The 15,563-nt window shown below is 40.3% G+C and overlaps 1 protein-coding gene across 1 annotated transcript; it reads right to left on the reverse strand.

Moving 5' to 3' along the window:
• Positions 1-11,290: 11,290 nt before the first annotated feature.
• On the reverse strand, positions 11,291-12,452 carry LOC122762997 (myosin-6). The gene is made up of 6 exons (XM_044018154.1): positions 12,428-12,452; positions 12,301-12,334; positions 11,949-12,161; positions 11,688-11,831; positions 11,440-11,596; positions 11,291-11,322 (listed from the first exon to the last, which is right to left on the reverse strand). Exons 3-6 carry the CDS (start codon positions 12,147-12,149, stop codon positions 11,291-11,293), a joined length of 534 nt encoding a protein of 177 aa, XP_043874089.1. The 5' UTR covers positions 12,150-12,161; positions 12,301-12,334; positions 12,428-12,452.
• Between the last annotated feature and the right edge of the window lie 3,111 nt (positions 12,453-15,563).

The following is a 15,563-nucleotide window of genomic DNA, read 5'->3' on the forward strand; positions in this document are numbered from 1 at the left end:
TCATAAAAGTGAGTTGCAGACAGACTCACCACAAACTGTGGAATGTGGAGTTTACATGGGCAGCTTTATTTGGCCTGAAGAAAATGTTCCCTTACTGAGCTCAGAGAGCCACATCCCACACACACATGCACACACAAACACACACACACATACACAAACACACACACATGCACACACATGCACACAAGTACACACACATGTACAAACACACACACACATACAAATACACACCACCCTTTTACACACATGCACACAAATACACACACACAAACACACATGCGCACACACACACGCACACACACACACACACACACACACACACACACATACACACACTGCATACACACACAAACGCACACCACACACACTGCAGCACACACAGGCACACACACACACGGCTCACACACACACACACACACACACACACACACACCGCATACACACACACAGCAGCACACACTGCACGCATGCACACACCTGCCTTTTACACACACACACACACACCTGCATACACAAACACACACTGCAGCGCACACATACACACACACCACACACCTAGCAGTACACACACACACACACATGCATGCACACAGGCACACACACACACATGCAGCTCACACACACACACACACACATACATATCCCCACACGCCCACACACACACACACACACACACACTGCATACCTATACACACACACACCTGCATACACAACGCACACCTGCACACACACACACACATACACACACACCTGCACACACACACATACACACACCTGCATACACACAAGCAGCACACCTGCATGCACACACACACACACACACACATACACACACACACACGCACACACACAAACGCACACACACACGCATGCACACACGCACACACACACACACGCACACAAACACACACCGCTGCATACACACACTGCGCACACACACACACACAAACACACACACAGCATGCACGCAGGCACTACACACACATCAGAAACATCAGCTCTCAGAAAAATACGCTTCCATCTGTTATTAACGTTTAATTTTTCGTTGTCGTTGAGGCTTCATGTTAGTTATTTACAGCGACTGACTCACACACACATACACACACACACACACACACATGGATTACATTTACACCATAAATCATGTGACGTGGTGATAAAGTCATGTCAAAGAAACATGGTCAGTTTTAGAGCAGCAGCAAACAAAATATCATGACGTATCATCTTTCATTTTAGTAGTTGTTCCTACAAAATAAAATACATATTTTTATGTTATCTTTCATTTTTGTAGTTGTTCCTACAAAATAAAATACACATTTTTATGTTATCTTTCATTTTTGTAGTTGTTCCTACAAAATAAAATACACATTTTTATGTTATCTTTCATTTTAGTTGTTGTTCCTACAAAATAAAATACACATTTTTATGTTATCTTTCATTTTAGTAGCAGTTATTAAACCCCTTCTAAAAAAAGCGACCCTTGACCCAGATATTTTAGCTAATTACCGACCAATATCTAATCTTCCCTTTGTCTCTAAAATCTTAGAAAAGGCAGTTGCCAATCAATTATGTGAATATCTGCGCATTAATGGCCTGTTTGAAGATTTTCAGTCAGGTTTTAGATTAAACCATAGCACAGAAACAGCACTAGTTAAAGTTAGTAATGATCTTCTCTTGGCGTCAGATAATGGTCTAGTTTCTTTACTTGTCCTGTTAGATCTTAGTGCTGCATTTGACACCATTGATCATGATATTCTACTGCAGAGATTGGAGCAGACTCTTGGTATCACAGGTGCTGCCCTCTGCTGGTTTAAATCATACTTATCTGATAGATTCCAGTTTGTTCACGTTAATGATAAAGCCTCACTACAAACAGAAGTTAATTGTGGAGTTCCACAAGGCTCAGTGCTTGGGCCTATACTTTTTACCTTATATATGCTTCCTCTATGGAACATTATTAGAAAGCATAACATACACTTTCATTGTTATGCAGATGACACACAGCTATATTTATCAATGAGGTCAGATGAAATAAATCAGGTTGTTCAACTCCAGGAATGTCTCAGAGACATTAAGTCCTGGATGACCTGTAACTTTCTACTTTTAAACTTTTATACTCGGCCCTAAACACCTCAGAGAAAAACTTTCTGCCCACATTGTCACTTTAGATGACATCACCCTGGCTTCCAGTTCCACTGTGAGGAACCTTGGAGTTACTTTTGACCAGGAAATGTCATTTGATTCACACATAAAACTCATTTCCAGAACAGCCTTCTTCCACCTGCGGAACATTATGAAAATTAGAAACATTCTGTCTTTACAGGATGCTGAAAAACTAGTTCATGCTTTTGTTAATCTAGATTAGATTACTGTAACTCCTTATTATCAGGATGTTCCAACAAGTCTGTTAGAATTCTTCAGTTCATTCAAAATGCTGCAGCACGAGTTCTGACAGGAACTAGAAAGAGAGACCATATAACTCCAGTGTTAGCTTCTCTACACTGGCTCCACCCACAGTTTAGAATTCAATTTAAAATCCTCCTCCTCACATACAAAGCACTTAATGGTCACGCCCCTTCATACCAGAAAGACCTAGTCTTACCCTATCACCCTAATAGACCACTTAGGTCACAAAATACAGGTTTACTTGTGGTTCCCAGAGTCTGTAAGAGTAGAATGGGAGGCAGAGCCTTTAGCTACCAGGCTCCTCCTCTCCTGTGGAACCAGCTTCCAATGATAGTTCGGGAGGCGGACACTCTCTCTGTATTTAAAGTAAAACTTAAAACTTTCCTTTTTGATAAAGCTTATAGTTAGAGCTGGTTCAGGGAAACCTAAACCATCTCTTAGTTATGCTGCTATAGAACTAAACTGCTGGGGGATTTTCCTGTGGTACACGCACATTCACTCTCTCACACTCAGCATTTGATTATGACTTTTTATATGTCATTAACCTTGTCTCTTTCTCTCCCTAGTTTGTGTCTTTCCTTCCTTCCCTCTCTCTCTCTCTCTGTATTCTCATCATGCAGGTTGCAGGATCAAGATCCAGTTTCCGAGGCTACGCTCATCGTCACCATTATTATTATTTTGTAATTAAAAAGTTGATATCAGTAACTGTATAAACTTGTAACCTGATACAGTTGTTGTGTATCTGCTGCTGGTCTCCCTCTCTCTCTTCTGTCTCTCCCTCATCTCCCTCTTGTCCTTTCTCTCCCCCCATTTTCTGTCCCCCACCTCTCCACTGTCCCCCATTTTTCCTTTCACCCCAACCGGTCGAGGCAGATGACCGCACATCTCTGAGCCTGGTTCTGTCAGAGATTTCTTCCTGTTAAGAGGGAGTTTTTTCTCTCCACTGATGCCTAGTGCTTGCTCATTGTGTGAACTGTTGGGGTTCTCTGCTCTCTATGATGTTATCTATGTACAGTGCCTTGAGATAATGTATGTTATGATTTGGCGCTATACAAATAAAATTGAATTGAATTGAATTGAATTGAATTGAATTGAATTGAAAATATAACTATATCTCATAAGATTTTAACTTTATTTGTGAGGTTTATATTATGGGACAGTGGAAAAATGAAAAATATCAGAAAAATCCTTATCTCAGCTGAATGTGCACAAAAACAGACACAGATAGAAAAACACATGCAAACAGTGAAATCATTGCAAAATCAAACACTGAGGGTACAGAAGTATATCTTGTAAGATGTTAACTTTATTTGTGAGGTTTATGTTATGGGACAGTAGAAAAATCAGAAAACAGTCATATCCCTGCTGAATGCGCACAAACACAGCCTGACCTTTGACCTTTCCGAATGTTGCACAGGTCTGAAACTCGGATTAGCCTTAGTCCCTGATACACATACGGAAAAATTAGACTCCTGGCTCAATGCCTTTAGGAATTATTACATAAAACACGCCCAAACGGCTGACCTTTGACCTTTACAAAGGTTGCACAGGTCTAAAACTTGGCACCCTAGATCAGCCTTAGTCCCTAATACACATACGGAAAATCAGACTCCTGGCTTAATGCCTTTAAGAATTATTACAAAAAACACACCCAAACGGCTGACCTTTGACCTTTTTGAAGGTTGCACGGGTCTGAAACTCGGCACCCTGGATCAGCCTTAGTCCCTGATACAAATACGGAAAAATCAGACTCCTGGCTTAATGCCTTTAGAAATTAATATAAAAAACACACCCAAACGGCTGACCTTTGACCTTTCCGAATGTTGCACAGGTCTGAAACTAGGGACCCTGGATTAGCCTTAGTCCCTGATACACATACGGAAAAATCTGACTCCTGGATTAATGCCTTTAGGAATTATTACAAAAAAAACACCCGAACGACTGACCTTTGACCTTTCCGAAGGTTGCACAGGTCTGAAACAAGACACCCGGGATCAGCCACGAGTCCCTGATACACATACGGAAAAATCAGACTCCTGGCTTAATGCCTTTAGGAATTATTATAAAAAACACTCCCAAACGGGTGACCTTTGACCTTTACAAAGGTTGCACAGGTCTAAAACTTGGCACCCTAGATCAGCCTTTGTCCCTGATACACATACGGAAAAATCAGACTCCTGGCTTAATGCCTTTCGAAATGATTACAAAAAACACACCAGAACGGCTGACCTTTGACCTTTCCCAAGGTTGCACAGGTCTGAAACAAAACACCCTGGATCAGCCACGAGTCCCTGATACACATACGGAAAAATCAGACTCCTGGCTTAATGCCTTTAGGAATTATTGAAGAAAAGACAGTTTCCCACCTTTTTTATGTTTGAATTTTACAGACAGTCTTTTTGGCAGTCTTTTTTGGCCAGGGGAAAAAAGCCCAAAGTCCTGTTTGTCCTGTGTCCAAAAACTGAAAATCAGGTCGTGTTAGACTCTATACATTCTTAGACCCTTTGGCCAGAGTAGAAGTTTTGGAGGAACTACATTTCTACAGGTCGCAGGAGTGTGAAATTTCATATGTCGTTTGGGGTCCCAAGACAAGCGTAACGACGCCAGTCTCGTGCCGAGTCCCGGAAATAGCCTTATCTCAGTGTAATGCACACACAGAAAGACATCAATAGAAAAACAAATCCAAACAATGAAATCATTGCAAACTCAAACACTAAGGAGACAGAAGTATATCTTATAACATGTTAACTCGGTTTGTGAGGTTTATATTATGGGACAGTAGAAAAAATCTGGAAATAGCCTTATCCCAGCGTAATGTGCACACAGAAAGACACCAATAGGAAAAAAATCTGGGAATAGCCTTATCTCAGCGTAATTCAAACACTGAAGGTATATAACTATATCTTATAAGAGGTTGACTTCGTTTGTGAGGTTTATATTATGGGACAGTAGTAGAAAAATTAAAAAAAATCAGGAAACAGCCGTATCACTGCTGAATGCGCACAAAAACAGACACAAATAGAAAAACACATCTAACCAGTGAAATCATTGCAAAATCAAACACTGAGGGTATATACTAAATGTTTTAAGATGTTAACTTCATTTGTGAGGTTTATGTTATGGGACAGTAGAAAACTGAAAAAAAATCCAAAAATAGCCTTATCTCAGCGTATTACGCACACAAATAGACACCAATAGAAAAACACATCCAAACAGTGAAATCATTGCAAAATCAAACACTGACGGTACAGAAGTATATATCTTATGAGATGTTAACTTCATTTATGAGGGTTACTTCTAATAATGGGACAGTAGAAAAATGACAAAAGTATTAATCTTTTATGACAACAATTCTTGGGAGTGAACATTCCTGCCATATACTCAAGTGTATGGTGAAATCAATGTTCAGTGTTAATTGATCTATTAATACCTTCTTACAATGAAGCAGAATCCAGTCATGTTAACTGGTCGTTGTAAGAATGGAAAAGACTGTCATAAAAAAAATAATTATAATTACAACAGGATACCTGCAGCAGTAGCACCAGCAAAGCTCTCTGAACAGATCAGCAATGTGACCCACAGTCCTCACAACCGAAGACGCAGCCGAAACACAGCAAGCGGTTCCGCGAAGACGGGAGCTTTGCAGCTGCGGGTTCGGGTGAGAGGACATCGGTTCTCACAGTGGAACTGTTCAGACAGAAAGTCTGGCTCCCGTGTAACGTCACACACAACACCATCTCAGAGATAGGATACTGGCTGTATTTAAACACTAAACTTTCGTACACTAAAAAACAGCAAAGCGAAAAAGAAAAAAAAGAGCATGGAACATTTACACGTGCATGTATTATTATTAACTATATTTCGATTAATTCGTGGGTTAGGGTACCCCTGTGATTAAATACATGTGTATGTATGTATGTATGTATTACTGAGTGAAAAGACGTAGTTACTGTAATTAACGAACACATTTTAGCAACAACTCTTTAGCCACCTGGCCTGCTGTTTAGCTCATGATAATAATGTAAAATTTCACTTACCTCTAAACTTTTGAGCATCTTCCTGTGACATATCAATAGCTCCCGTCTACCGCCAACTTGCCCAGTAATTCCTTGGTCAGCGACTGATGCTGCAACCAGAGCCGGATTAACGCAAAGGCAAACTAGGCACGTGCCTCGGGCCCGATTTGCAAGGGGACAATCAAAACCTAAAAATTACTTGGTTCGCGTTTCAAGACGATTTACACTCCTCGTCCTGATGACGCAACGCTGTCAGGGCGCACTGAGGACAGTCTGCTCCGATCGACAGTCGCGCTGGAGGCAGGCGGGCGGGAGAAGCCGCAGCGAGTGCACATGTCCGCTGCGCGGTCCGGGTGGGGGTTCACTGTAAGCCACCTTCGCCCCATTTCATGTCAAACTTATGTGTGACAGTGCACTATAGAAATCACTGAAACGTGACTAAAACTAATAAGCGTTTTAGTCCAAAAGACTAAAACTAAGACTAAATCTAGAATGGCTTCCAAAAACAACACTGCACAGTACACCATCCAGAGAAACATCCAGACCAGTGGAGAAACCTGCTGAACAGTCCAGACCAGGAGCTGAGCTGCTGAGTGTTGAATACAAGAAAATGCAAGAGAGGTGATGCTTGTCCATGAAAATAAACCTCTTTACCACTACAGCACAGTTTCTCTTACTGCAAATTGTATTGGTTTCATTGTATATTTGACTACTTATTAAACTATTTAATTTAATCAACACATTCAATTAAGATTTTCTGCAAAATGCAATAGCTTACAACATTTATCTTATTTGCTGATTTTCTTGTTTACATAGCAATGCTGATACCTATTGGTGATTTACTGGTACTACTGCCTTAACAATGACACTGGCAATGGATAAGATAAGGATAATTTAATAGCATTTAATAGAGCCTTGTAGTAACGTATAAATACGGTAATAAAAATCAAAAAATAGTCTGATAGACTGTTTAATATACGACACATGACTTTTGGCATACAAAGAACCAACTCGTAACCAAAGACTACGCTATGTAAAATGTGAATTCACTTTTATAAGTAACTTTGGTAGGTTTCAGATTTCAATTCATAAAAGGCCAAAAGGCTCTGATGGTGTGAATGTGGGTTTAGGAATGAATGTTTGTGTGTGTGTGTGTGCGTGTGTGCGTGCGTGTGCGCGTGCGTGTGTGCGTGCGTGTGTGTGAGTGTGTTTGCTGATTGAGTAATATGAACTTTTGAAACTGGTTCATTCATCTTTTACATGTCATTTAGCAGACGTTTCATCAAAGCGACTTACATCTTCATATTTATGAACATCAGCTTGTTTTCCTTTCTTTCTGTAGAAGAGTGGGAGCCACTGATATCACAGCACCTCCACACAAAGTGTTTGGCACCGTCAGTTTGACTGGAAACACTGCTCTTATTGAACCCCATGAGCTTTTTGAAATGCTGGCTCCTGATTGGAGTTTCTCGCAGATTTACAGTGACTGTCACTCACCTGCCAAAATGGATCCAGAGGTTGAGAACATGAAGTTTGAGATTAAAGGAGCTCTTTTCCAACTTACCGCAGCTCAGTTAATGCAATTAATTGACGTTCTTGGAATATCAGGCATACACCAAATAGATATTGTGGGTAAAACACGTAGCGCTCTTGTTTCCCATATTATTAACCATGTTGAACGTGATGAGCTAAGTGAACTTGAAGATGAAGGCATGTCAGAACTGCTGACTTGACACAATTAAATCACTGCAGGAGGATAACAAAAATGAAACACCAAAACAAGCTAAAGATGATGAAGAACAGGAGAAAGCATTAACAAGGGTATTTCACCATATGTGATGTGTGTGGGTATGTATTTTTCAGTACTTGGACAGTGGAGTGTCTGGGTGGTTGTGTATATAGCTCCTGTGTGTCTATATCGATACATGTTACTAGATTATATCAGACAGTGGTCATGAAATTATTTGCATTTCTTTTTCCCACAAATCTTTTCTGAGTTATATAGCATGTGAAAAGTAAAAGATAATCTTGGAATAATATTAATATTTCCTAAAATGTGTTCCATTGACTGGGCTTGAAACCTAAAAGCAACAGAAAACTTTTTTTCATTCTGTCGTTTTTGTCAGGCTTCCTTCTTCTTTTGAACGATAGGTGATGAGTTGATGATGCAGAAAAAGACCTCTCTGACACAGGACTTGTACTGAACAAAGGGATTTTATTTAGTTACAAGTCAGGCGTCAGAACCAAGCCGCCACAGCAGCTTGGGAGAATGTGCTACTGCCGAATCTCCGAACAATTCTGCCTCAGAAAAGCAAAACCAACACTATATAGATTCTCTAACACTCCTATTTGCAGGCATCACATGTTTTGACCCCCGCCTTTCTCCTTTTTCTATAATACAACAACTTGGAAAACAAGTTGGGTCCAGATATACCATACTGTCCCATGATCTTTAAATTGGACAATATCACCATTTAATCAAACAAGAGACATCTATACTTCCTAACTAACCATATCCAAGACAGACCCTCAAGCTTCTTGTCCTATACAGGATGCCTATTGTACAACGTATGGTCTGACTTGTCATGTGTCCAAGAGACCCTCTTGTCTCATGTTTACTTATTAATGTAAATCTTTAATACGTTTAAGTATTAAACAACAGTTGTGTTAATGTGTTCTTCTTAGTTCATATACTTCATTTCCCTTCTGCCCTGCATTTTTTACAGAACCACAGGAAGTGAACAACACTTCCACTGAAGGCCGCCTTGGTTCACCTGGTGGACCAAGAGCTTGTTGATATGTGTCAAACCTGAGCTGCCAGCATCGGAATCCAACGGTTTGTTGATACTTGGAATTCTCACACAGTTTCAGGTATTTGATCCATTTGAGCAGTTGTATCCCCAACACAAAAATGAATTTCACTTAGCAGGGAGCCTGCTGTGAGGATTACTTCCCCCTTGGCAACACCTCCGGTCCACTTCCTCAGGTCCCATTGAGCATTTTCAAATTCAAAATGTGTGAAGAAAATCATTTCAGTGTAATCAAATGCGTGCATCTGAAAAGTATGACAAGATGCACTGGCTTTCATGTAATAACCCAAACTCTAACCCTCATTTATTACACACTTTGTTGTGTTAGAGACTTGATTTAAATAAATAGCATAGCATTAATCGGATTTTACATAATTTAGGCAGCTGATAAACAATACTGTGAAATTACAGTTGCCTGATAGCCAAAAAAATTATTACCCTGTTATTTGTTGCAAAAAGTGAAGTTTGACCCTATATTCCTCCAAAACATATACAGTAAAAGTATTTCATACTACTAGTATATGAAGTATGCCCCCCATTATTTTTCTTGCTTATATCATTTCAAAGGCCTTGTGTCATCTGTAAAAAAAACAACAAAAAAACAGCAAAAACCCAAGTTACAATACAGTTTCTCGCCAGTAGGTGTCAGCGTGAGGATGATGAATGAGTGACTGCCACTTGAAGTTCACAGTAAAGAGAGCGCCACACAGATTATGGATGGTTATTCATGAATTATTCATGTCTTCTCTATTATATTCACAGATTCACAGTGTTTCTTGCACAATAAAATCACTGGCACCAAGAAGAACATTGTTATCATTGTGCAGGTGTAAAAAAAAAGAAGGGAAATTTGACCCAGGATTACTCAATAAGTATACAATAAAAGTACTCCATACTATTAATATATGCATTAATTTTATACTTAAAACGGATGATTACACAGGCCATACAATACATCTACCTTATGCTTGATTTGATGTAATTACATGTAATCACTATAATGTGATAGGCTTGGGGTTTGTTTTGATATATAATTAATATATAATCAGTACATTGTGACTTCAGCATCTCAGGCTGTGTCCTATAATTGCAACCAAAAGTCAAAAATATTCACATTTAGGAAGCTGAAAAATGACAGAAACTAGAAAATATTCAACAAATTGCAACCAAAAGTCAAAAATATTCACACATTTAGGAGGCTTGAAAAATGACAGAAACTAGAAATATTCAACAATTATTTTACATGTACCCACTATAATGTGATATAGTTGTTATATAATAAATTAGATGACATATAATTTGAACATTTATTTTTCAGTATGTTGTAATCACATCCGATTTATTTTTAGACTTGGTCTTTATTTTGAAAACCAGATATGAACTTTAGACAAGGGCCTTGCATTACAGGGGCCACCGTCATTCTTGTCCATGTTTCTCCAACAGCTTGTGTGGATAAACCAGTCAAAGCAAAGGAGAAGGATGATACGAGAGAGGGTAGAAGAGTGGAGAGATTTCATTAACATCCTTTCTGGTATGTGAAGACCACCAAAGGTCCCTGACAAGCTCAGAAACAGAAGGGATGAGTGGAGGAGTCCTTTTTGTGTAGCAGTTAGATGTCACCATTAGATGTCACTAATTCCTACACTCTGGGCCTTTAATTGAGATTTTACTCTCCTGCCCAGAAACTGCACGTTAATTAATATACTGCTTGTATAAATAGGTTAATGCAGCTATTTAAAGAGCAAAAACATAAATGAGGCAACTTTAATTAAGTATTCATGTAAAAAAAAAAAAGTAAACTCAGTGTAATGACCTTTTTGTCGGAGCCTGTGTCTTTCTTCCCACCTCCAGCTGCAATGCTGGCAAAGTACTGGATGACTCTCTTGGTGTTGACAGTTTTCCCAGCGCCAGATTCTCCCCTGAGGACACACATTTAATTGTCACTTTACAGACACATATTTTCCTCAGTCTCAGTATACGTTGACTTAGTTTAACTATTATCCATTGTCAAGTGCTCACAATATGATACAATGTTCAACAAAGTCGGGAAAGCACAACTTACGTGATGAGAATTGACTGATTTTCTCTGTCTGAAAAAGAGAAGACAGAATAACTTCAGAAATCTGGGATTCCTTAGCATTTTCTCCCACTTTATTTAGTTATTATTTTTTTGCAGCCTATGTTAAATAATGCTGAAGGTGCATTACCAGTGAGCATGTACTGGTAGGCATTGTCAGAGATGGAGAAGATGTGAGGAGGAGCTTCACTCCTCTTCTTTCCTCTGTAGGCAACAACCACCTCTTGGTTGTAGACTGGCAGCCACTTGTAGGGGTTGACAGTCACACAGAAGAGGCCAGAGTAGGTCTATGAGAGTAAGTGCGAGGGTTAGGAAAGGGTGTGCGTGTGATGAAGTTAACGTTATAGTCCATTAATCTTTAAAACGTTTAAAACTCACGTAGATCATCCATGCTGCGTAACGCTCTTTGAGGTTAAACAGCACAGCGGGCTCATGGAGGAAAGTGAACATGGCCATGTCTTCAATTTTATCAAACTTTGGCGGGTTCTGGGGGTGGACATCACAGTCCTTCACTGTGACAGTCTGAAAATAGAGACAGACAGTGTTAATTCCCTAAGGAATTTCAGGCTAGAGTGTGGAATCATTATGTGTCTCAGGGACTTGAATCATCCATCCTGGGGCATCTGGGCCGGCACTGACCTTCCCTTTCTCAGTCTGAGCAGTGACTTTGTCGCCCTCTCGGCTGGTGATGGAAGCCTTCACATACTCCTCGTCAGAGTCGGGAACAAAGCACTCCTTCTTCATGTCGAAGGGACGAGTCTGGGCCTCCAGACGCTCCCTGTCTGACTTCCGTAGGTAGGAGGCCGCTGGCCCAAACTCTGCCATGGCAGCATCACCCATTTTTCACCTAGCCTGTGTGAGAATAGTTACAGTCAAGGATTTACACCACCAAAGCAAAATTTTTATATCCCTCATATTATATTTCTTCTCCTATTTTACACAGATAACATAATTCAAATCAAACACATGTCAAGTTGTTTGATGCCCTTACCTTATAAACCCCGACTGACTGGTGTTAAAAGGTCCTGAGGAAAGAAAATAAATGGATTCTGTTGAGACCAATGGTTTAGCATCACAGCACAGAAGTTGAATTGTAAGCCAGTGTCCTCCGGCCTTACCTTAAGATAGAATGGTGACCTATTGGAGGTTTCACCATGAGTTGTCTTTTTAAACAAAGCCCCACTCCCAAATATGGAGGGGCGTTTCAGAGTACAGGAATGTTTTTGTGTCTGACTTAGGTTAGGGAGAAGGGAGGGGAGGGGGTTAATGAGGTGGTGGACGGCAATATAGAAATCAGCGGGTAAGAGTCTTATCAGTGACGGGGTTGGCCTTCTGAAGAGGCCATATTTGGAGTTCCATGCAGTGCGGTGATTAATCATAGGTATCCTCAAGCACCCAGAGGATCACAACTACATCTTTAAATAGAACAAGGGAGGACCTCCTTCCCCATCATCCCTTAAGTTTGCTTCTGATGCAGGGACAGAAGCAACAGAGGCATCAGCACAGGCAGGACTGATACTGATCAAACACTGACTAAATGTATATTTTGCGCAGAGAAATGAAGGGATTAGAGGGGGAGCAACTAAATCACACATCAGAAAATTGTATAATTCCTGGGCAAAAACTAATGTAACATCCACCAAACCAAACCAAAATCATCAACCCGTTATGGGCTGGATTTGAAATAACATATTGCAGTGTGCTTTTGTGCTTTAGTGTAGGGTGTCCGTTCTGAAATGTTCATTTTCATGGATGAAATATCCTTGACAAGTTGTAAAAAAAGAGCACAAATGAGAACACCATAACTGATGTATACAGTATAAAAACACACATATAATTCCATAGTTTACAGTACAAAATCATTTAAATAAATCAGCACATTACACTAACCCTGAATATCATTTATACATTTTGCAAAGATGCAAAAAAATAAGAGAAAAGGGCCATTCAAATTCTCTGCATGCGCTGCAATAATTCTTAGTATGACATGAATGTAAACTACAGGCACTGTTGTTTAAACACAAAGGAAGGCAAGACAATGCCTGGAGAGATATTTTAGTGAGGTATGCAAGTCTATGAATTACCCACAGGGCTTAAGTGGCACAGCAGTGAGGTATGGCCAACAAACAGTTTTGTTATCATAGAACGGACTTAGCAGTAACATAATCAGCCATCAGATACCAAGTGGTGGCAATCTAAATAAAGAACATTAGTCTGTGAGATTAACCAGGCGACAAGTGCGTCGGGGCAACGCAGACAGAGGTCTGTCACAGGTGACATGCCTGAGATTCACTGGAGGGGAGTAATGATGACACACGGTGGAGCGCCGTGCCATCGCACTTCGCTCCAATGCGGTGCCCAAGGTCAGCGCCGAAGCCTTCTCCCGCACACAATGGGCCCCCTCAGCTACAGTCGTGTTGACATAGCATTGTGTCTTTGAGGACAAAGATAACTGTGTGAAATTCCTGCTGAGAAGCCTGCACTGATTGAAGAGGACAGATAGGCAGGGCCTGTCAGGATTCTGCTGCCAGCCTCACACTGGGCACAGTCTCGTATCGTTTTACTCCGAATGACAGGGTATATTTGACACCCCATCATATTTAAATGTTCCCATTTAAAATTCCACACTTATGTCCACAGGGCCTTTCAGAGAGAAAATTATATGGGCAGTGCAGGGGCGCCAAAAGTGTGTGTGTCGGGGGGTGATTAGGGGATGATAGGATGATTCCAAGAGCCAAGATTATCAAAGGGAGGATTGATAGGGCAAAAGGGGAGTAGACCCTGGACAGGTCGCCAGTCCATCGCAGGGCCAACGTATAGAGACCGTCACTCTCACAATCACACCCTATGCTCATTTTATGCTGTGTTTCCAGTTTGGAATGGTAAAGTCTTGTCTTTGAACACAACTGAGAACAGTAACTTTACTTGGTAGACGAGGGGTGGGTCGTGCCCCAAAGGCCACTACGGACATGGAAGGATGACGAAATGTATGTCACATCGACCTCTGCGGACACGTGAGACAGTAGGTGGCGTCGCAACAGAGACATTTACCTAAATATAAACTTAACTTCTTACTTGCACAAAATGTGAGTGCTTTCATTGACCCATGTCAATTATGGTTTACCAAATGTAAAGAATTTCAAGGACCGGTGGGAACCCTGACAACTGTTAAACACACTCCTGTAAATGCCTTGCTGTGTGGAAATGTGTTTACACCGCAGGTTCCTAGTATAGACATAAACTTGTGTCTCACAGTTCTGTACACTGTGTACACAAGATTTACAGCGCATCCATTTTTGTGGAGGGAATAAGACTTTGTTCCTAGTGTGAGGCTATTCCATCAACAGTAGGTGGTTTTTTAAATACCTCGTTACCTCCACCATGAAGGTTCGCGTTTATGTTCTATGAGCAGCTTAACTGAAAACATGGAGTGATGAATTGTTTGGGGGATGTACATTAGGTTATGTCCCTAGGAATAATACATATTCATGTGACTATTACAACTAAAGTTACACTATACAAACTGCGGTTCACGATATACACGACAATGTATAGCACACTCTCTCGCCAGCAGCAGCCGTAAACACAGCCCCTTCAAAGGTTAAGAGATAAAAGGAGGGTCAACAGCTGCTGACAAGTGCTGAGATTATTTCCATTCTGATAACTGTTACTGACAGCCCGTGTCACCGTGCCAAATGGAAGTGACAGATTCCGAGCCCCATGCTAAAGAGTGATGATAACGTTGACCTTAAAGGTCAAACACCAAAACTCGCAAATGGGAAAACACACAATTTAAATGCCTTGTTCGTGTCACAACAAATGAACATTGTTTCCATATGTATCCTAACAATAGAAACATACTTTTCTTCTTTTTACTGAAACACAATTGTGTGCATTATAAGATCATTGTTATTGATTTACTTTCTGTAAATATAACATGACATACTGTATATTTATCATCACATTAAGTGCTGCAAAAATAATAGCTTAAAATAAAGCTACTAATTAAAAATTCAAAAAAGTCTATATACTATTAAATTGAGAGGGGGGTTAAGGGGTTTCATTCAACACTGAATGAAAATTTTACTGTGGTTCTTTAAGGACCTCGAGGACTTTCTATCCTCCCTGGATGTTTTTTTCGTGCAGATTCAACACATGTATATCTGTTTAACGGGGGTCATTTCCAATTTCAAGATTGTGTAACCACCTACTGTAGCTCTCAACCAAATCACCATTGTGTCACAAACAATTGCC

This window comes from Solea senegalensis, linkage group LG1, assembly GCF_019176455.1.
Source record: "Solea senegalensis isolate Sse05_10M linkage group LG1, IFAPA_SoseM_1, whole genome shotgun sequence".
Classification (NCBI taxonomy): Eukaryota; Metazoa; Chordata; class Actinopteri; order Pleuronectiformes; family Soleidae; genus Solea; species Solea senegalensis.